This window comes from Rhinopithecus roxellana, chromosome 7 (assembly GCF_007565055.1).
Source record: "Rhinopithecus roxellana isolate Shanxi Qingling chromosome 7, ASM756505v1, whole genome shotgun sequence".
NCBI lineage: Eukaryota > Metazoa > Chordata > Mammalia > Primates > Cercopithecidae > Rhinopithecus > Rhinopithecus roxellana.
In genome coordinates this window covers 2,176,518-2,199,196 of record NC_044555.1, presented here as the reverse complement: position 1 = coordinate 2,199,196, position 22,679 = coordinate 2,176,518, and the positions used below count along the sequence as shown (strand labels likewise).

The following is a 22,679-nucleotide window of genomic DNA, read 5'->3' as shown; positions in this document are numbered from 1 at the left end:
TACCCACCAAAAAAAGTCCAGGACCAGATGGATTCACAGCTGAATTCTACCAGAGGTACAAGGAGGAGCTGGTACCATTCCTTCTGAAACTATTCCAATCAATAGAAAAAGAGGGAATCCTCCCTAACTCATTTTATGAGGCCAACATCATCCTGATACCAAAGCCTGGCAGAGACACAACAAAAAAAGAAAATTTTAGACCAATATCCCTGATGAACATCGATGCAAAAATTCTCAATAAAATACTGGCAAACCGGATTCAGCAGCACATCAAAAAGCTTATCCACCATGATCAAGTGGGCTTCATCCCTGGGATGCAAGGCTGGTTCAACATTCGCAAATCAATAAACATAATCCAGCATATAAACAGAACCAAAGTCAAGAACCACATGATTATCTCAATAGATGCAGAAAAGGCTTTTGACAAAATTCAACAGCCCTTCATGCTAAAAAACGCTCAATAAATTCGGTATCGATGGAACGTACCTCAAAATAATAAGAGCTATTTATGACAAACCCACAGCTAATATCATACTGAATGGGCAAAAACTGGAAAAATTCCCTTTGAAAACTGGCACAAGACAGGGATGCCCTCTCTCACCACTCCTATTCAACATAGTGTTGGAAGTTCTGGCTAGGGCAATCAGGCAAGAGAAAGAAATCAAGGGTATTCAGTTAGGAAAAGAAGAAGTCAAATTGTCCCTGTTTGCAGATGACATGATTGTATATTTAGAAAACCCCATCGTCTCAGCCCAAAATCTCCTTAAGCTGATAAGCAACTTCAGCAAAGTCTCAGGATACAAAATTAATGTGCAAAAATCACAAGCGTTCTTATACACCAGTAACAGACAAGCAGAGAGCCAAATCAGGAATGAACTTCCATTCACAATTGCTTCAAAGAGAATAAAATACCTAGGAATCCAACTTACAAGGGATGTCAAGGACCTCTTCAAGGAGAACTACAAACCACTGCTCAGTGAAATCAAAGAGGACACAAACAAATGGAAGAACATACCATGCTCATGGATAGGAAGAATCAATATCGTGAAAATGGCCATACTGCCCAAGATTATTTATAGATTCAATGCCATCCCCATCAAGCTACCAATGAGTTTCTTCACAGAATTGGAAAAAACTGCTTTAAAGTTCATATGGAACCAAAAAAGAGCCCGCATTGCCAAGACAATCCTAAGTCAAAAGGACAAAGCTGGAGGCGTCACGCTACCTGACTTCAAACTATACTACAAGGCTACAGTAACCAAAACAGCATGGTACTGGTACCAAAACAGAGCTATAGACCAATGGAACAGAACAGGGTCCTCAGAAATAATACCACACATCTACAGCCATCTGATCTTCGACAAACCTGAGAGAAACAAGAAATGGGGAAAGGATTCCCTATTTAATAAATGGTGCTGGGAAAATTGGCTAGCCATAAGTAGAAAGCTGAAACTGGATCCTTTCCTTACTCCTTATACGAAGATTAATTCAAGATGGATTAGAGACTTAAATGTTAGACCTAATACCATAAAAACCCTAGAAGAAAATCTAGGTAGTACCATTCAGGACATAGGCATGGGCAAGGACTTCATGTCTAAAACACCAAAATCAATTGCAGCAAAAGCCAAAATTGACAAATGGGATCTCGTTAAACTAAAGAGCTTCTGCACAGCAAAAGAAACTACCATCAGAGTGAACAGGCCACCTGCAGAATGGGAGAAAATTTTTGCAATCTACTCATCTGACAAAGGGCTGATATCCAGAACCTACAAAGAACTCAAACAAATATACAAGAAAAAAACAAACAACCCCATCAAAAAGTGGGCAAAGGATATGAACAGACATTTCTCAAAAGAAGACATTCATACAGCCAACAGACACATGAAAAAATGCTCATCATCACTCGCCATCAGAGAAATGCAAATCAAAACCACAATGAGATACCATCTCACACCAGTTAGAATGGCAATCATTAAAAAGTCAGGAAACAACAGGTGCTGGAGAGGATGTGGAGAAATAGGAACACTTTTATACTGTTGGTGGGATTGTAAACTAGTTCAACCATTATGGAAAACAGTATGGCAATTCCTCAAGGATCTAGAACTAGATGTACCATATGACCCAGCCATCCCATTACTGGGTATATACCCAAAGGATTACAAATCATGCTGCTCTAAAGACACATGCACACGTATGTTTATTGCGGCACTATTCACAATAGCAAAGACTTGGAGTCAACCCAAATGTCCATCTGTGACAGACTGGATTAAGAAAATGTGGCACATATACACCATGGAATACTATGCAGCCATAAAAAAGGATGAGTTTGCGTCCTTTGTAGGGACATGGATGCAGCTGGAAACCATCATTCTTAGCAAACTATCACAAGAAGAGAAAACCAAACACCGCATGTTCTCACTCATAGGTGGGAACTGAACAGTGAGATCACTTGGACTCGGGAAGGGGAACATCACACACTGGGGCCTATCATGGGGAGGGGGGAGGGGGGAGGGATTGCATTGGGGAGTTATACATGATATAAATGATGAATTGATGGGTGCTGACGAGTTGATGGGTGCAGCACACCAACATGGCACAAATATACATATGTAACAAACCTGCACGTTATGCACATGTACCCTAGAACTTAAAGTATAATAAAAAATAAAAATAAAAAAAATAATAAAAATATATTTCTAAACCAAAAAAAAAGAAAAAAAAGAAAAAAACATAACTTCAGGTCAGAGAATTCCATTAACATGAATCACCCACACCAATTTAAATAGGAAAAAAAATAGTAAGTTTGGTATTGTAAAATTTAGTTTAAAAATCAGAACCAACAATTGAAATTAAAGCAAGAATGTTTTATTTATTTCTAAAAATGTTTAGCTATTTGTTTTGAATTCTGAAGTAATACTAATATAGTATATAATGATAAAACACAGTTGATTTTCTTAGTAAACATCAGCATCAGAATGCCAAGAGGAAGGTTTGTCTCCATTCATGTTTCATTACTCTGAGAATGGCATAACATTTTTTAAAGAGTCAGAAAATGGCTAGAAAAAGAGGAAGAGACATTATTTCCTCAACTAGTTCCCTGGTCCCATGCTTTGGTGGTTAACAGTCAGTTTAACTCTAGAACCATAGAGAGTCTCTGTCATTTTCCTGGTTACCCTGGGATTCCTCACACTAGCAGTAAGTTAGTGAATGAGATAAATATCCTGATAACTAGCTACATTAATCATGAAAATAATAAGTGTAGGAGTTGGAATTTTTAAAAAGTATCAAGCGCTCTGCGCTTTTAACACAGAGGAAGCATTTTGCATGGATTAAGCTGTTTAATCCTCACACCAACCTCGTAAAATAAGAACTATTATTGTCTCCATTTAACAGAAGAGAAAACTGAGGCTAGAACAATTTACTAACATATTCAAGTTCATACTTGTAACTATTTTATTTTATTTTATTTTATTTTATTTTATTTTATTTTATTTTATTTTATTTTATTTTTGAGACAGAGTCTGGCTCTGTTGCCCAGGCTGGAGTGCAGTGGCGCAATCTCGGCTCACTGCAAGCTCCGCCTCCCGGGTTCATGCCATTCTCCTGCCTCAGCCTCCCAAGTAGCTGGGACTACAGGCGCCCGCCACCACGCCTAGCTAGTTTTTGTATTTTTAGTAGAGACGGGGTTTCATCGTGTTAGCCAGGATGGTCTCGATCTCCTGACCTCGTGATCCACCTGCCTCTGCCTCCCAAAGTGCTGGGATTACAGGCATGAGCCACCGCGCCCGGCCCATACTTGTAAAATTTAGTTTAAAATAATCTCTCTTCCTCTTTTTCTAGCCATTTTCTGACTCTTTAAGGACTATTTCTGACTATTATGGATTATCAGCCTTAGAAAAGGGGTTCCAGACACCAGTGAATAGCAACCCACAAGTCTCAACTGCACAGACCAAAGAGGATGATAATCCCCATTAATCTTTGGATGTTAGTGGAAGCAGACGCTAGTAACAAATGGAAGAGACTTTGGCTGGAGGATATTTTCTATTCTTTAATCTTAACACTGTTTCCCCTCTCCCCTTCTCTCTCTACTCTCTCTGTCAGCTGTATCCACAGTAATGCCACAATATAACTACCATACAAGAGTACAAAGCTTCTATTCTCATCCTTTTGGGTCTACAGGTCAACTGTAGTTCAGGTGATCTGGATAAAGCTTGACTGGAAAGCTCTACTTAATACTGCAGAATGCCTGGGTTTGCCTCTAGGTTGTGAGTTCAGTTTAGATGGTCTCTAAATGTATTGGGTTGTGAGCCCAGACTAAAGAATCAGAAGCAACCTGGGGCATGTTCTCATGGCAGATTGCCAGTGCAACAAGCCTCTGTTCACATCATGTCTGTTAAAACAAGTCACGTGGTCAAGCCAAGGTCAAGGAACTAGGAAGCACACTGTGCTCACCATGAGGCCATGGCTAAGGTATGCATGTTTAATTCTTTCACAAATGAGTGAAAAATGGTCCCCAAATTCAATCTCTCCTATACTCTTTTTGCTTTAATTGCTGTCCCAGCTTTAGTTCTTTCTCAGTCTTCTTGCTTTCTAATGGATGTACATCCCATCTATAGTCATTTGGTTTTTAATATCTGAGTTGCTCCCTACTGTCTCAGGTTTCAAATTTTACTTTCCTTGAAATTTCCCTGGTGCCTAATATAATACCTTTCACACAGAGAGCATTCAGCAAATGGTGTTGACTGCCTGCCGTCTTTTAAAAGCACATCTGCAGAGACAGTAAAGGCACCTGGCGATATTGCATTGACTTGTTAGTAACCTGACTTAACCCAGATGGCCCAAAGACTGTAACCACCATTATCTGGAGGAAAGTTCTCTGGTAATGCAGTCAGCCAATTATGTTCGAATTTACTTAAAAATTCCTTGAGCATAAATTATTCTTGGTTCTATTTATGTAGGTACCTATCTTCCTATATCTAACCCTAGGAGGTTTGATTGCTTTCTTACTCTTCTAATAATCATCATGAGGTTTTTGAAGTTTTCTTTAAGTCAGTTTGAATAAGCTTTTTTTTCTTTTTTTCTGTGAGTAATGCCACCCAACTTTGCCTATTAGACTTTGTGGGACTGTGCAGCCAGCAACACTGGATATTAGATATAGTTTTATCTCTGCAACTCAGTCAACTTGCCGAGAATTTTAGTATGAACTCTTGACTTCCCAGATCAAATGTGAGCCTGATACTCTAAATGACTTGGCAATCTACTGACAAATCCCATGGTGTGGTATTCTGTTCACCGTGTGCAATGGTCTCAGAGCTCAGCGTTATCTGTCTGACAGCTCATATAATATTTACAGGTTGTTATTCGTGAGGAATTTTAGTTAGCCATAAAGATTTTCACAGCTATGGCAGACATTCGAGGTCTCATTCATCACTCTTGTGACCTTCCTCTCTGGAATGTAGCCCATCTGTCTCTGCTGTTGAAATCTTTATGGAAAATCTGCCCATCTTTGGAAGTTTAGTAAGTGATCTTAAAGTTTTCATTGAATATTTACTTTTGATATATGATATAGACATATAAAGCACTATCCTTGTTTTAATTTAACGTTTTGAAAAGTGTTAAATTTGACTTGGCCTTTCATTTAAATGACAGAAAACTTACTCTTGCTACAGGAACTATATGCGTCACATCAAAAGAAAATAGAAATCATACAGAAAAAAATTGGAATGGGAAAAATTACACATACATACATATATATTCAACACTAATAACTACATGAGAGCTTAAATACTGTATTATAATCTTGATTATGACTTTAGGAAATGAAAAAGGTAGAAATACATTTTGCATGTAATTTAACATTATAAAGAAACCCTAAGCAAATTCAGTAATGAAGTGAACTGAGTAGGCTGAGTTACAGAGCACAAGAGAGGGATGACAACAATTGGATGTTGCCCCTTTCCATTTACATTTTCCTCTTTTTATACACAACTTCTCAAATGCTTGCTTGCCCTCTGTCTGCTCCCTCCTTCAGCCTCTGTGATCACTAGTGTGAAATTGCTCTTTTAAGGTCACCAGTGATCATGGGATCAAATACATCTTCTACACCCTTAGTCCGTCAGGCTCAAGAATTGTTTATACCTCACCAGCTCGGCTGTTCTTGTGTTTCATCCCACTTTATTCCAGTTTCTGTATTATTTTTCTTTGACAGCAATTCCATTGCCACCACCATTAGGGGAATTTGCCAGGGTACATTCCCTCTTGTTTTCCTCCACTGGACCCATTTTTTTTTTTTTTTTTTTTTTGTACTTTTATAGCTTTCTTGGGGTATAATTGATATGCAAAAACATGCATATTTAATATATGTAATTTGGTAAGTTTGGACATACATATACACCCAAGATACTATTGCCACAATCAAACTAAAGATAATTAACATATCCATTACCTACAAAAGTTTTATGTCCCTTTGCTTTTGTGTGTATCTGTACATGGCAAGAACACAACATGAGATGGACCCTCTTTTTTTTTTTTTGAGACAAAGTCTTGCTCTGTCGCCAGGCTGGAGTGCAGTGGCACAATCTCGGCTCACTGCAACCTCTATGTCCCAGGTTCAAGCTATTCTTCTGCCTCAGCCTCCCGAATAGCTGGGACTACAGGTGTGCACCACCACGCCCAGCTAATTTTTGTATTTTTAGTAGGGATGGGGTTTCACCATGTCAGCCAGGATAGTCTCGATCTCTTGACCTCGTGATCCACCCACCTTGGCCTCCCAAAGTGCTGGGATTACAGGGGTGAGCCACCGCACCCGGCCGAGATGGACCCTCCTAATCCCCTTAAGTTTTAAGTGCACAACTCAGTATTGTTAACTATAGACACTATGTTGTACAGCAGATCTCTAGAACTTACTCATCTTGCATAAGTGAAACTTTATACCCATTGAATAACAAGTTCTCATTTCCCCTGCTGCATCTTCTGGCAACCACTTTTCTATTTACTGCTTCTATAAGGTTGACTATTTCAGACACTTCATATAAGTGGAGTCATACAGCATTTATCCTTCTATGACTGGCTTATTTCACTGAGCATGTCTGCAAGGCCCATCCACGTTGTCACTAACGGTAGGAACCTTCTTTTTTTAACGCTGAACAATATTCCATTGTATGAAAATGTGGTGTATACATACAGTTCTCTTTGTACAATCTTCCTTCCTTAAAGAGTCCAGCCGTTCTCATAGCATCTGCTATGATTCTAGTCCTTATGGTCTTGTCCTTTGACTTGCATTTCAGTGAAAAGAACCAAACTTATGCTGATGCAAACACCTGTACACAAATGTTGATACCAGCTTTATTCATGATTGCCAAATGCTAATCAGTCTATGGGCCTCTGTTTTTCACTGCATAAAATATAAACTAATCTGTTTATCATTCATGCTGATGAATGGTGGATGAATGGTCTAGCTAAGAATGAAAGATCTGTCGTATAGATGCCATTGATCTAGGAAGACAGAGATGTAGAAAGAAGTGCCGTAAGCCCAGGCAGTTAGATAGTATTCAAAGGCATTTCTCTCTGCCATACTTTATACTATATGTGACACATTAACAGTAGTTAGGAGTGAATTCAAGGCTAAAGATAAATGCTGCCCAGGTGAGAGAGAAAGAATTGATTCCACAATTACCATCATTCAGACAACACATCATAGCTATGTGATTACAAACATTATTTGTGTGGTGATTAACATTTTGCAAAGCAATTTCATATTGATTTTCTCATTTTATCTTGACAACATTTTGGTGAGGGAGATATCATTATTCCCATTTGGAATATGAGGAAAATAAGGCTTAGGCAGGAAAAAAGACTAGTTTAAGATCATGAAGTGATAGGGGAGTCAGGACTCAAATCTAGTTCTTCCGAATCTGTACTCTGGACGTTTTTCTGCTTTATCCAGCTGCCTCTCAAGACACTGGCTTGGGCTTTGAAATAGAAAGCCAACATCCTGAGTGCCTTTCTAAACTCTGAGTTTTACAGTCTATCAGGGGAAGAGGAGAGTGTGAGAGGAATGTTCCCAAATAATCTACTGTGTCAAGCAGTATATCTAACTTACCTTGAGAATTTTGCCAACTAAATGCTATTGACCTGCAGAAAATTGATTTTTCTCTTTACACTTACATCAATGAAGAGAGGCTTCTGATACCATAAGTGTAATTTATGTAAAATGTTTTTAAAACGTTCATAGCCTTTAATCAAGTAAATATACTTCTAGGAATTTTGCTTTAAAAAATTAACTAAAATATATGCAAAGATTTATCTACAAAGATGTTCACTGTGGCCTTACTTATAACAGTGAAAAACTGGAAACAACTTACATGTTCCCAAAGAGGGAATTTCTTCAATAAATCATGGTATATCCATAAGTGGGAATTTTTAGCAGTGAGAAATCTGTTGTAACCCAACAAGCCCACTCTTAAGCATTCACCTTAGAGAAATGAAAACTTATGCTGATGCAAACACCTGTACACAAATGTTGATACCAGCTTTATTCATGATTGCCAAATGCTAAAAGCAGCCTAAATGTCCTTAAACAGTTGAATGGATAAATAAGCTGTAGTACACCCATATAATGGCATACTACTTAGCAATGAAAAGAAACAAATTGTTGATACAGCAATATGGATTATGCGTTATGCTGAGTGAAATAAACCAGTCTCAAAAGGTTACATACTGTATTTATATGACATTCTGGAAAAGACAAAACTATGTGAGCAGAGGACACATCAGTAGTTGCCAGGTGTTGGGGCTGGAGGAGGAGTTGACTACAAAAGGATACCATGAGGAAATTTTGGGGGTGAGGGATATGTTTTGTCTCCTGATTGTGGTGGTCATCACATGAATCTGTACATGTGTTAAAAATCAGAACTATATCCACAAAAGTGATTTTTACCATATATACATTTTTAAATAACAAGTCAATTACAGAAGAATATATGAGCATGTAGAAAAATTGTTCACATTTTATTTCCCATAATATATTTTGAGAGAAAAAAGGCAGTGTAAAAACCTTTGTCTACAATATGATCTGAATCTCACAAAGTAAATATGTGTATATGTGAAATAACGTATATGAAAACATTAACAAGTTATAGCTGATTGGTGGGAATACAGAGGGTTACAGGGAATTTGAATTTTCTTCTGAGTGATTTTCTACAACCATGATATTGTTTTTGTAGTCAAAAAGAAAAAGAAATATTATTGAAAATTAAAGAAAAAAGTTTTTAAAATTAAAGAAGGGCCAGGCACTGTGGCTCACGCCTGTAATCCCAGTACTTTGGGAGGCCGAGGCAGGTGGATCACTAGGTCAAGAGATCAAGACCATCCTGGCCAACATGGTGAAACCCCATCTCTACTGAATATATAAAAATTAGCTGGGTGTGGTGGCGCACACCTGTAGTCCCAGCTTCTCAGGAGGCTGAGGCAGGGGAATCACTTGAACCCGGGAGGCGGAGATTGCAGTGAGCCGAGATCGCACCACTGCACTCCAGCCTAGTGACAGGAAGAATGAAAGGTATGATGTAAGGGATGGTATCCAAGCTGAACCAAGAATCATGTGATTAGTCATATGGTTTGCTAGTGAAAATGGGGTTGGGATATTTCGATTAGAAGCAGGCTTGGCTGCACCTAATTAAACTAAACAATGGCTTAAACAAGGGAGGGGTTTAATGTTTCTTGTATAGAAAATCATAGATAAGCTGGAATGGTGACTCATTTTCATCAGTAAATCAAACTTATCATATCTTTCTTCTCAACCACTCTCTTAGTGTATGGCTTCTGTAGCATAAGTTGTCAGAGCCCTGCCCAGATGCCCTCTGGCATTCACCATGCCCACAAACACCAAGCCTAGACTTCCATCTACAAACACCTGCAACTCTGACTTTAGGCCTTTGCTGGCCACTGGGGCCTGCTCATCGGCACAAGGAGCAGGCCAGAAATGCCAGGTATTTAATGACTACCCCCTCCATACTCCAGGAGCAGCCCTCAAGCAATGGTGGATAAATAACCCAGTTCCCTCATCCCTTGAGTGAGATAATTTTGAAGTGTGCTCTGCACTGAAGTGCCCAGCTGCTCCGAGCCCCAGGTGACCCCAGCAGCAATGCGTCCTTTATCAGCTTTCTTACCTTTCTGCCTTACTTCCCAAACTCCTCTACCAGTGCTTCCTTGAATTGCCACCGAAACTACTTACACTCACCTTCTCTTTTTTTTTGAGACGAGTCTCACTCTGTCACCCAGGCTGGAGTGCAATGGTGTAATCTTGGCTCACTGCAACCTCAGCCTGCCAGATTTAAGCGATTCTCCAGCCTCAGCCTCCCAAGTAGCTGGGACTACAGGCACACACCACCGTGCTCGGCTAATTTTTGTATTTTTAGTAGAGACGGGTTTTTGCCATGTTGGCCAGGCTGGTTTTGAATTCCTGACCTCAAGTGATCTGCCCACCTCTGCCTCCCAAAGTGCTGGGATTACAGGTGTGAGCCGCTGAGTCCGGCCCCACTCACCTTCTTGTCTCATCTACTTCTGGGGGACTGCAACTAGATGGCTTCCATTCTCCTGGTTACTATAGCTCTGCCCATCATCACATCTGTGTTCCAGGCAGGAAGAGGAATGGGAAAAGGGCAAAAGCTGCCTCTCCATTTGGTCAGTCACCTTTAAAGAACTTTCCCAGAAGCCTCACACAAATACCCTCAGTTGACATGCATAGTCCTTGGGAACATTGCTGCATCCAACAGTTAGAAATTCTGTTACTAAAGAAGAAGGAGACTCCGTATAATACAGGCAGCCTGTCTCTGTCACTGAGCACAAAGGGTCTGAAAGGAAGGACAAATAAAACCATTAAGGTCACATAAGGAAGGACTGGGATAAAAAAGTGAGGGGGAGTCAGGATGTAAAGGGTCTTGAATACCAAAGGAAGGAATTCTAAATTTAGTTTATTAGCTTATATATATGAGTGGTTTAAAATTAGTTTATGAAATATGGAAGATTTTTGAGTAAAAGCGATGGGCTCCAAATAGTACTTTGGAGAAATTAATCTATTAGTGCTACACTGGATTAGCTGAGAAGCTAGGGAGAACCCGAAGACAGCTATGAGTCTATTGCTATAACAGCAGCATGAGAAAGTATCTACACTTTGTCCCTCTACGTCCACTCTCCACACTTCCCTGCCTTGCCCTGGGCCTTGTGAGGTTGACCTGTGTGGGCTGCATGAATGGAATCCCCAGCCCTCCTAGCTTCAGGCTGGGCTCAGCCACTGGAGTACCATGGTGGGAGATGGTGGGAAATGGAGAATGACGTTGGAATGCTTATTCCCCTGACTCCCTCCCTACCTACTTCCCTTGACCAAAGATCCTGTCACATGACCAAAGATCCTCTTTACCCTATGCACATGCTCAATGGCTCCCTTTTAAAAATATCCCTTGTGATCTCCCTACTCTCTGCAAACACCTTTGTGAACAGCCCATCTACTGAAGTCTCCTCACCTTTACCCAACTTGATTGTGCCATCTGTTTCCTGCCAGGACCCTGACTGATACAGTCCCATTATAATATATGTTCTTGTGAAACCTGATCCCATTTGAATAATAAGGCCCTTAAGGGTGAGGGACATGTTTGGACTTCTTTCCCCAACCCACCCTTGCCTGCAAATACCTAGCATGGAGCTGAGCACATAATGTGTGTTCAGTAAATACCACTTTATTGATTTTAATGCTGGAATGGCAGATGTGCTCATTGAAAGATATCCTCGGGCGGGCGTGGTGGCTCAAGCCTGTAATCCCAGCACTTTGGGAGGCCGAGACGGGCGGATCACGAGGTCAGGAGATCGAGACCATCCTGGCTAACACGGTGAAACCCCGTCTCTACTAAAAAAAATACAAAAAACTAGCCGGGCGAGGTGGCGGGCGCCTGTAATCCCAGCTACTCGGGAGGCTGAGGCAGGAGAATGGCGTGAACCTGGGAGGCGGAGCTTGCAGTGAGCTGAGATTCGGCCACTGCACTCCAGCCCGGGCGACAGAGTGAGACTCTGTCTCAAAAAAAAAAAAAAAAAGAGAGAGAAAGAAAGATATCCTCAGAGACTAAAATTAAGAGCAAAGTAGCAGGAACTGTGTCTGTCTGTCTTACTACAACAGTGCCAGAACTTTGCACAATGGGTAACACAAATAAGGTGTTCAGTAACGAAATGTTACATAATGAGTTAAATGATGTTAGTTACCTTTTTTTCATTGGGAACTGGGACTCTGTTTTTGTCTTCATCAGGTGAAAATAAGCCTCATCTTAGCTCTTTTGAAATTAGCGTCTCTGAAACTGATCAGATAATTGATTTGGTACATTTAAAACAGGAGCTATGGTTGAGATTACAGATGACAGGGAGGCAGTTTTTGACCAGAATAAAAGGAAGCTGTTTCTAATCGTCTTCCGTTTCTAAAGCTACGGAAAATTCAAAATAGCTCCTCCATAATGTGATGGCAATAAAGTTGTTCAAGCAGCTCCTGGAAAATCATTTGGTGGAAATGATGTAGAGAGTAAATGTAGATATCAGACATAATGTAGCAAACTTGGACTAGATGCTATAATAATCCTTTTTAAGATTTATGTATTTACTTGGCTTTTTGGCAAAATATTTATTATCAGTTATGTACCACACATGATAAAATAGAGTGAAGTTCGAAGACTAAACAGACTTGGTTGTAATCCTGGTTGCCCTCTCTACTAGCTGCATGACCTGGATTAGTTTACTGAACGTTTCTGAGCCTTGGTTTCTTCATCTGTAATAATGGAATAGCATGATCTCACAGGGTGCTGGAGAGAATTACATCAGATAACATACAGTGCAAGGCACATAGTAGAAATACAATATATTTGTTTTCTCCTTTATTTTCTGGATCATCCATCTGATTTCATCTTGAGTAATAAACCAAAATTAGGATCTAATTTATGACCTTACTAGCTCATTTGATCTCATGTGATCTAATGTGGTACTTCAACATCTGCAAAGTAAAAATGACAATACCTACCTCACAGGTCATTAAGAGTTTGAAATGAGCTAGTTTAGGTCATGTTTCAGGTACATGAGTTATTTTCAGCAACTCCTTGTTCCTTTCTCCTCCTCCCACCTTCCCCCTCACTCTCTCTAGATTAAGCATTCTTAATGAGCGTGATATTGCTCCCAAGGGGGTGAAAATTGTTTCCTGGATAATGAAAAAACTTACTACTTTTATGCGTGAAGCACAGATACACATAGTCCATAAACAGACATACAGTACATCTGTAGTATTAAATTTTTATGAGGGATGAGACGACTAGAAAAAAAAATGTCTAAAAGGATTCCTAGGGTTTGGGGTACAGAGATAGTGGGGAAAAGATTCAGAGGCATTGCTCATTGCATCAATATGGAATGTATCCATAAGACCATTACCAGAATTTGAGTACTTCTGAGGAGCTAAGTGCCAGTGGCTAGTAGATCCTCCCTAATGCCTTTTGTTCAACCACAGAGGTGAGTTTTCTATTTTACCTCCAGTGATTGCTATATTGGTTATTTATCTAAACTGCCCCCACTTTTTTGACCCACTTATGTTATCGAACTCCAGATCTACCAAATATGAGAAAAGTAGAGAGATTAATGAATGTGTTTGGGTTGGAATTCCAGAAAGTGCTCTTTTGGCATGTCTTAAAATAACATTAGCATTCTTTTTAATTTTCTGGTTAGGCCCCTGTGCCGATTAAAATATGACTTAACACCAGGGTGCATCGCTTGGCACATTCTGTTCATCATGCGTTTACAAATGGTTGAAATAAGAACTTCCCCTAAATAATGTGATCTGTGCTTGTGATTTTCAAAACTACCTCGGGCACAATATTGAATCCTGTCACCTCAAGGAAGGAAAAGCATTTGAAGGTAGAATTGCTACCCTTTCTTGCTCTTAATAACATACTGTATCTGTAACACAAAAGGAAATTCAGAGGTTGGTTTTGCAATAAATAAATGCATGTGTAGTTCGCTATTTAAATTCAGTGGACAATACCCCATGATTCTGGTGCTGTATGATAATGGATGCTTTGTACATTCAAGAATCTGAATCACAAAGCTGCCCTGGAATTACACGTAGTGGTTATAGACACATCTGTATAAGAAAATACCAAAGGACAACCCGGTGTCATATAAAAACTATTTGCCGATAAATTTGCTTTTGATGAGCTACTAAAAATTGACCCATCAGGCATAAAACATGTGTGTGTCTATTACGTAGGCTAGCTTTATGAAGAATGACAAGCTTCCACTGGTACACTGAGATAAGAAACAGCTGTTGTTGGCGTCAGTACTGCTACAAGAAATGAAAAAATTCTGTGGCACACTTATGAGCACTACCACATATTTGATCAACTTTTGAATAGATGGAAGACCAGAATCATCTGGCAGCCCCAAATGAAATTGCCAACAACCCTTAAGAATCTCTTGAGAAGGAGCACTGAACCCAACTCCATAGAACTATCATCCAATTGTGTGTTATTTCTAAAGCAAGTAGTTCCAGTGTGTGTGTATGTGGTTATGATGGAGCAGGGAAGGAATGAGGGGAGGCTGTTGTTATTTTCCTTTTTTTTTTTTTATCATGTCAAGTACATTTTTGAGTATAAAATTGTAGGGTTTCAAACAATTACTGCAAAGCAGTTTCTTAGGTGAATTTATAAACTGTGAATCAAAGGGGAAAAACATCTTTCAGGAAAAAAAATACACTGAATCTCACCATTGGACCTATTTGATGGCTACACATAAGACCAAAGGCTTTTTTAAGGAAAATAAATGAACACTTAAGAACTGCAATTACAAAAGCTTGAAATTTCATATTGATCTAGAATTTATAATATTTTTAAAATTCTTTTAAAATATTTTCAGCTATTTAGTTCAAGCATATTCTGATAACTTCTCTGACATTTAATTGGAATTTTTCCCCTTTTAATGTAAACATATAAAGTCAATTCTAGATACCCTACGTAGATCTTCCCATTAACTCAACCAGGCAACACCGATTTTCCTCTGTCTCTCGCTGCTTGGAAGTTGTTTCTTTCAGGCCGAAATCCCCTAAGCCAGGTCAGGCAGCCAGCAGCCCTCTCCAGCACACTTCTTTCTGAGAGACGCCTAAGAATAGTGTAGGAAATCCAAAGTGATACTTCTGCTGTCAGAGGATAGTCTAGCATCCTCCAAATTAGAAAGAATTTCTGGACCACTAGAATGATTTAAAAAAAAAAAAAAAAAAAAAAAAAAAAAAAAAAAAAAAAAAAAAAAAACCTGGAAAGGTATAAGAGAAATTGGGAGGCCTCAGCCCATAGAGACCTTTAAGGAAAGAATAGCCATTCTTTTCTCATTTTAGGTATTCACAGGCTTGGCATTCACAGCTAGTGAGGGCTGGACCAAGAGCTCTCTGGAGTTCTCTTCTTCCTTTTATGTTGCTGATATTTGAAGAAGAAGGTACACTGAGCAGCCAGGAGCTATAATTTCTGACTCTCCATCATGTTTCCTGCTATAGAGGGCTAGCTTTTTAATACTTCCATAACAACAGACTTTGACCAGATAGGTCAGGAAGTCTAGCCCACGTTTTGTTTGTTTGTTTGTTCTTCAGATGGAGTTTCACTCTTGTCACCCAGGCTGGAGTGCAGTGGTGCGATCTCAGCTCACTGCATCCTTTGCCTCCTGGGTTCAAGCGATTTTCCTGCTTCACTCTCCTGAGTAGCTGAGATTACAGGCACCTGCCACCATGCCCGGCTTTTGTGTGTGTGTGTGTGTGTGTGTGTGTGTATGTGTGTGTGTGTGTGTGTGTGTGTGTGTGTTTAGTAGAGATGGGGTTTTGTCATGTTGGCCAGGCTGGTCTCGAACTCCTGACCTCAGGTGATCTGTCTGCCTCAGCCTCCCAAAGTGTTGGGATTACAGGTGTAAGCCACCACGCCTGGCCTTAGCCCATGATTTTAAATCAGATCTTATTTACTCTGTGAACTTGTTTGGACAGGAGAGCTGTATCCTACAGAAGAAAAAAGGACAAAAGGAGAGTTGGGAAGAGAATGAAAAAGGCAAAGATGGAAAGGGAAGCAGGGAAGGCAGGAGGAAGGGAAAAGAAAGGAACAGAGAAAGAAGGACAGAGAGAAATTGAAAGTCGGGGACTACTTCAAAACAGCAGCTAAATGTCTTTTTTCTCCGTATTAAAAATTTCCATCTGCCAAAATGAAAAAGCATAATTAGCAGCCAAATACAAATCCGTTTCCTATATCATTTAAATGACATATTTCCAAGGTACAAAACAGCATGTCTGGTTAAAGGTTGGGTGATTTGATCCCTCTATTACTCTATATAAAACAAAGAAGCTGGAGTTTCATTACCCTTAAATTGTCTGGCAGTAGGTGAAGTTAACTTTTATTAGAAGCTGTTCTTTCATATTATACAGTGTAGTCAAGGATATATTAGCTTTGACGTTTTCTTACATCTCAATACACTGCGGAGTGAATGTACTGTGAGACTAATTTAAAAGGGAGTTTTTCATAAGAGGAAATAATGGTCAGCATCAGCTGTGCTTCAAATTATTAGCAGAATGAAAATTCAGGGAAAAAAGTATAGACACATGAAATTGCTAGATGTTAATAAGAATGCTGCTTTTATTTCTGTTTCTGATAATAGTCTGTGTTTCTTAAAGCTCCAGTGTCTTGAAACTATATTCAGGAGGAAGATTATGTTGTTGAGGAAACGTTATAGTGCCTCCTCAACAAGATTATTTTGTCTTAAAGAAAGAAAAAAAAATCAGATCAAACAGTATATAAAATATATTTGTAGAGGTTCAGCTTTAGGGAAGAAATCCTACAACTTAAGTCTGAAAAAAAAAAAAAACACACACTGCAAAGATCACTCATTTGACCAATACACAGTGAAATCATAATAAAACAAATTCCTAGAATGTGAAATGAAATTTCACCTAGAGGATTCATCACTCATAACAAAAGTCTTCTTATTACACTCTGATATCAGTAGCCATTCCCTCTTTTGGTCACCTTTTAATAAGATCACACTGGTCAGCTGACATTTTGAGGCCCCAAATTAAGAATCTATTTGGTACGTGAATTTGGATTCTCTTTAAACCAATAAAGATAAAAACAAGCATATCAGAGGGATAAGCATATTATTTTAGCTTCAATAACTTAGAATGTAAATATATCACACAGGGATATTTCAGCTACTGAAATAATAAAATCCAGTCAATCAAATAGTAAAAAATATTGAGAACCAGCAACAGGAAGTATTATAAAAAAAAAAAAAAGCACTCAAGGGAGACACATACAAGACACCCCGTCAGTCTACTCATTCAGTTTCTTATCTGTTCTATAGGTTTAGCAGTGGAAAGGTTTGTGGGGTTTTTTTTTTTTTTTTTTTTTTCCTTTGCATTTATCTTTGTGCCTGAATGAGTTCAATTTCACTTAGATTAGGACAGAAATTTCAGAACAGCAGGTTAATCCGTCCTGTCTTCATGGGCAGCTGAGCAAACAGACCAATATCAGTGTAAAATTGTAATTCTGGAGATTAATGTTGTCTTTCCTGTTTGCGATGAATTTGACCTCCTTGCCTTTCTTTTTTTCCTCCCTCCTTTCCAGCGTCTGTCCAGGGTCCCTGGGAGAGAGCCATCTCGCCAAACAAAGTGCCCTACTATATCAAGTAAGTTGGAAATATCACATTTTTAAAGGAGCATTTATTGTGACTAATCTGTATATTCACAAGTGGGTTTATTTTTAAAATGTGACACTAGCCTGGCCTACAATACCTATTTCTTTTTTTTCCTGAGGAAGCTTGGATAAAAAACTTATTCTAAAATTGCCATTGTAAATTTGCTGATGCAATGGGGAACCACTTTTAAGAAAAGTTTATTTAATGCAGGATATACGGTGTGTTTTGTGACAGAGGGGGCGGATTTTTCACAATAGAACAAAAAGCTCCGGATAATTTTATTGATACTGGGAGTCAATCTTTGCAAGAACAATTTCATTTATTTAGGGGATTTCTCACATTTCTTCTTCAGTCAAAGATAGAAGATTTCCACAGTTATATGTACACAACTGTTTTGGGTAAATGAATACTTCATGTTTCGAAAAGGCAGAAAGCAGCAGTCCTCGACTTATAGGGCTTACTTGTTCATTCTTGATACGTAACACTCAGTATTTGTCACCTAACAACAACAGAATGATACTGTTTAATGGAAACATTTGTGCCAGTCAAAAGAATATGGGTACTTGGAAGCACCTTCTGTAGTGTTTTGCATGAAATATAAGTGACAATACATTGGGTCAACATGGAAGAGAGAGGAGAGAGGATATTGAGTGATTGTGATACCTTCACAGTCTCTCATCCATTGTGCAGTAGAGTCTTACTTAAATTTAACTTTGAGTTGGAAACCTCAGCAACAATTACAATTTACTGGGTTCATAAAATAGTCTTCAATACCAACTGAAGTCTTTGAACTTGCTTCTGCCATGAGTCTGACTAAAAATATTATATGTTTTCCCATTTTTTTTCTGCCTGCCATCTTTTATTGAATCTGTTTTTATTCTTTCACTGCCCATCAATTCTTCTTAATTCAGTTCTAAAGCAATAACAGCAGTCCTAGATCTTCATTACTATAGTCCTCAAGAAATTTGATTTTATGCCTCTATTTTGTTAACTCAGAAAAATGGGAGTGAAGGTAGTCTTTTGACTCTTTCAGGAGAGATACATACTTTAGGAAACGGTTTACCATTTGTCTTATTACATTTTTCCAGATGAGGTATCTCTTAACTTGAAAGTTCTTTTTTCGTATGCTGATTCTGCTTTTTAGTTTTCTTATTTTCTGAATTTAATGTTATTATTTTTGTTATATTTAATTCATTAATTTAGTCACTCAAAATTATACATTTTAAATACCTATTTAAATCACATGCTTTATTAAATAATATATTGATGTAGACATGCACTGTATTACCTTACATCCACTGTATATTTTATGGAACAATTGTCTTCAAACTCTAGACAGTGATTTTCTACATCAGTGTCTTTGTCCTCACAAATTTTTATTTCTGGCTAACATGTTTGAAACCTGCTACTTCTTCAACCAATTCATAAAGCTCTCACTTTTATCCAATTCCTTTATGAACTGAAATAAAGACTCTTTTTCTCCTTTCATAGATGAGGTTTTAGGATCACTGGAGAATTCAAGACACCTTTAAGCTATTATTCTCCAAATGACTACTTGTTTGGGGCTCACTAGAGGTCTCACATGGATTCCTAGGGTCTCCCCGGTCCCGTTGTCCTTTCCCTATATATTCATCTTCTCCCTGATGTTACTTCTACTACAAGAGATCCCAGTACATTTCTGTGGGGGAACGGAAATAAAAAGGAGACAAATTCCGGAAAAGCTGTAATTCCCTTCTGTGTATTAGTCTCTTACTGTTTCTCAGTGGAATTAGAGAGCAGCTACATATCCGATTTGTTCAATGCTCCTTCATGTACCTAAAGACCATGGTGATGGTATTGATAAGGGCACAGATCTGTGAAAAAGAAAACTTCTTATTATTTTAGTCCTCCAGTCTAGTCTTAGAGGCTCTGTCATTAGGTGATTGTATGGCTTTAGGCAAGTCACTTAACCTATAAAAATCTTGGTTTCTTTTTTTTTTTTTTTTTTTTTTTTTGAGATGGAGTTTCACTCTGTTGCCCAGGCTGGAGTGCAATAACCCGACCTCAGCTCACTGCAACCCCTGCCTCCTGGGTTCAAGCAATTCTCCCATCTTAGCTCCCAAGTAGCTGGGACTACAGGCACCTGCCACCATCCCTGGCTAATTTTTGTATTTTTAGTAGAGACGAGGTTTCACCATATTGGTCAGGCTGGTCTCGAACTCCTGACCTCAGGTGACCCACCCGCCTCGGCCTCCCAAAGTGCTGGGATTACAGGCTTGAGCCACCGTGCCCAGCCAAACCTTGATTTCTAATTCATAAAATAAAGAGTTGGACTAGATGATATCTAAGATCCTTTTTATCTCTAAGACTTAATGAGTATGACTCATTCAGTTGTCCTGTCCAAACTTAAAAACCTAAGATCTCAGCTTTTGTTCGATAATATCTTTATTTTTAAGATTCATTATTTTAATGAATATAATGCAAATTCTTACTTTAAAAAATAGGAATTTTATTTTTCCACTGTTTAATTAGCTTTAGATATGCCCTGTCAACCCACTCCAATTTCACCACACCTCTTTAAAGAACTCAAATCTTGGTATATAATTTAGGACTATTATACTTCCTGGCTCATGATAAGAGAGAGAGAAAAATAGGTAGGACAAATTTGCAGAAAGGTGAGTATGGAGACCTTGAAAGCCTCTGAAATAATCAGTTCCTTGGAATGAGGAAATTACGTAATTTCTCAAAAATATCTCTGAAACCTTATGGAGAGCAATTCTTTCTACAATTATAAATGTTTGAAATTAGGGATGATATAATTTCTCAAATATAAGTATAAAATGTTAAACTGTACTATAGGGAAAACACATGTTTATAAAATGAACATTGTCAGTAAGCAGATGATTAATGGCACTTGTGTCTTATTAGCCATTACTATTATCTAAAATTTTCTATTGAAAGCAAATTAATTTGAGGTACAAGATTCGGTGGGCTTTATGCACAGCTTAATGCCATTCATAATCTGAGATGCCATATTGGTCTAAAAAGAACAAAAATAAGTTTACAGTGACAATGCTTCAACCAGTCCTCGTTTTTCCTCTTTCTTATCTTGTTTGTCTTGACTTCCAGTCAAGAGTTTTTGCCACAGATGCCCAGCTGCAAAACCAGGTGTCTTCTCTGGCTATGTTTTCGATGCTTTATAACTTTTTCTTTTCAATGCTGGGATAAAGGGATCGCCCACAAAACAAGAGGTTTCTATACCAATAGCACAGTTCCTTTTGGTTGCTGAATTGTGCACTCATTCTTGAGATTTTAAGTCATTAACATCTTTTGCTCTAGTTTGCAAATCAGGCAGTGTTTATGCCTGCATCCTGACATCAGCTTTTCATATGATGCTAAGAACCTTGATTTTGATACTTCAAACTACATGTTTGTCTAGTTTATTTGTCCACAGCATACATCATTGTTACAGTTTTCATATTCCCTCTCCCTTGGGGCTCCCTTATTCCTGCCAGCATCTCTTTCAGGTTATTTGATTACAGCTTTCATTGCCACTGAAAAAATAATCACCAACAATGTTCAACCTGTTACAACTGCCTTTTCTACTCTCTGCCATTTTGTAGTTTTTTGGCCTACTGTCAAACTCATGAAAATTTCAATATAATAGCCTTTAACCAGCTGCTGCATTCTGTTAGGATTTCTTTCACCTTTTTATGTTGCATGCTCCCATATGGGTAAACCAAACAGAGCCAAGAGCTGGGGCTCTCTTGCTTTCTTAATGAGTTAGAAAATTATTCGTCTGTGTTCTGGACTGTCAAAAGAATTTAGGAATCCCAAACATGCATGCAGGATGTTCCAGCATAGATGTCATAATAAAAGCATAAGAAATACCACACTGGGTCAGACCAACAGGGCAACTAGCCCAGAACTCTGTCCTAGACGAAGATACCAACGGTTGTTTTGTCAGGTAACCTAGTGCATTTTGCCTAAAAAATTCAGGTACATCATGACCACGTCTTAATAATGCATTGTAAATCAACTGGCAGTGAGTTTATCCAATGGTGTCAAGCTTTTCCTATTCCCCACTTCAGTTTTGTCTTAATAATAATATGTTCCATAAATGTACCGACTTCTATATAAATATAGGCATTTCAATGTCTCTTGAATCTGCATCCTTTGACCTCAAGGAATGGCCTCAATTAAATTCTTTGAAATTCAGCAAAGACATTTATTTTTGTCCAGAGTCAACTTTAGCCTCACATCCCCCCACTAATGCTTTTCATTTTCATCTTCCCAGTCTGAGAAATTCTAATCCTTTTTAGTCTTTTAGTCTGTCCTTGACTGAAAGATAAGCTTTCCCCTTGATTATCTTAGTTGTTTTTCCCTGGATCTTTTCCAGCTCTGTTATATCTTCTTTGGGATGTCGTGACTAGACTGGCTCAAATATTGGTTATGAAATTTGTTAGCATCGTCTCTAGTTTCCACTCACTCATGAAGAAAGTAAATGTTATTTGCTGTCTCCCATTGGTGCAGAAATGGAGAGATCAATTGAGGTCATAACCTCTTCTACATATATTAGTTCTAGCCAGAGGTTAGTTTTCTGCTACTTTTCTGTAATACCAGCTGAAGTGTTTGACCTTATATTTCTGCCTGCTGTCCCTTAGGAAGGATTTGATTTTTAGACAAGCTGGTCCTTTCCTCCTTCAAAGACGCTGTGGTTGCTAAATATTGGGAAGAATTCACTAATGAAACTCAGGAGTAAACCTGCTGACTCAATCAGCAGTAATGCATTTCATCAGGTTCCCTTTTGAAATATCTCTGAAGCCCTTCACAGAAGAGTGAAAGATGAGGTTCTTGGGAACTTGCTAACTGTTCCGCTTTTGTTTTTTACATGCAGTGCTCAAGAAGCAACTCATGTCCAAAGGAGTGTTTATCTTTTCCTGCTGGTAATTTTGAATATTGTA

The 22,679-nt window shown here is 38.6% G+C and overlaps 1 protein-coding gene across 3 annotated transcripts in view; it reads left to right on the top strand.

The window, feature by feature from the left end:
* Nucleotides 1-22,679, top strand: part of DMD (dystrophin) — a 2,245,117-nt gene that overhangs the window by 2,015,739 nt on the left and 206,699 nt on the right. For all 3 annotated transcript variants that reach the window (XM_030933724.1, XM_030933725.1, XM_030933726.1), the window contains one exon: nt 17,667-17,727. In XM_030933724.1, coding sequence (XP_030789584.1) covers nt 17,667-17,727 — 61 coding nt within the window. The remainder of the gene's footprint in view (nt 1-17,666; nt 17,728-22,679) is intronic.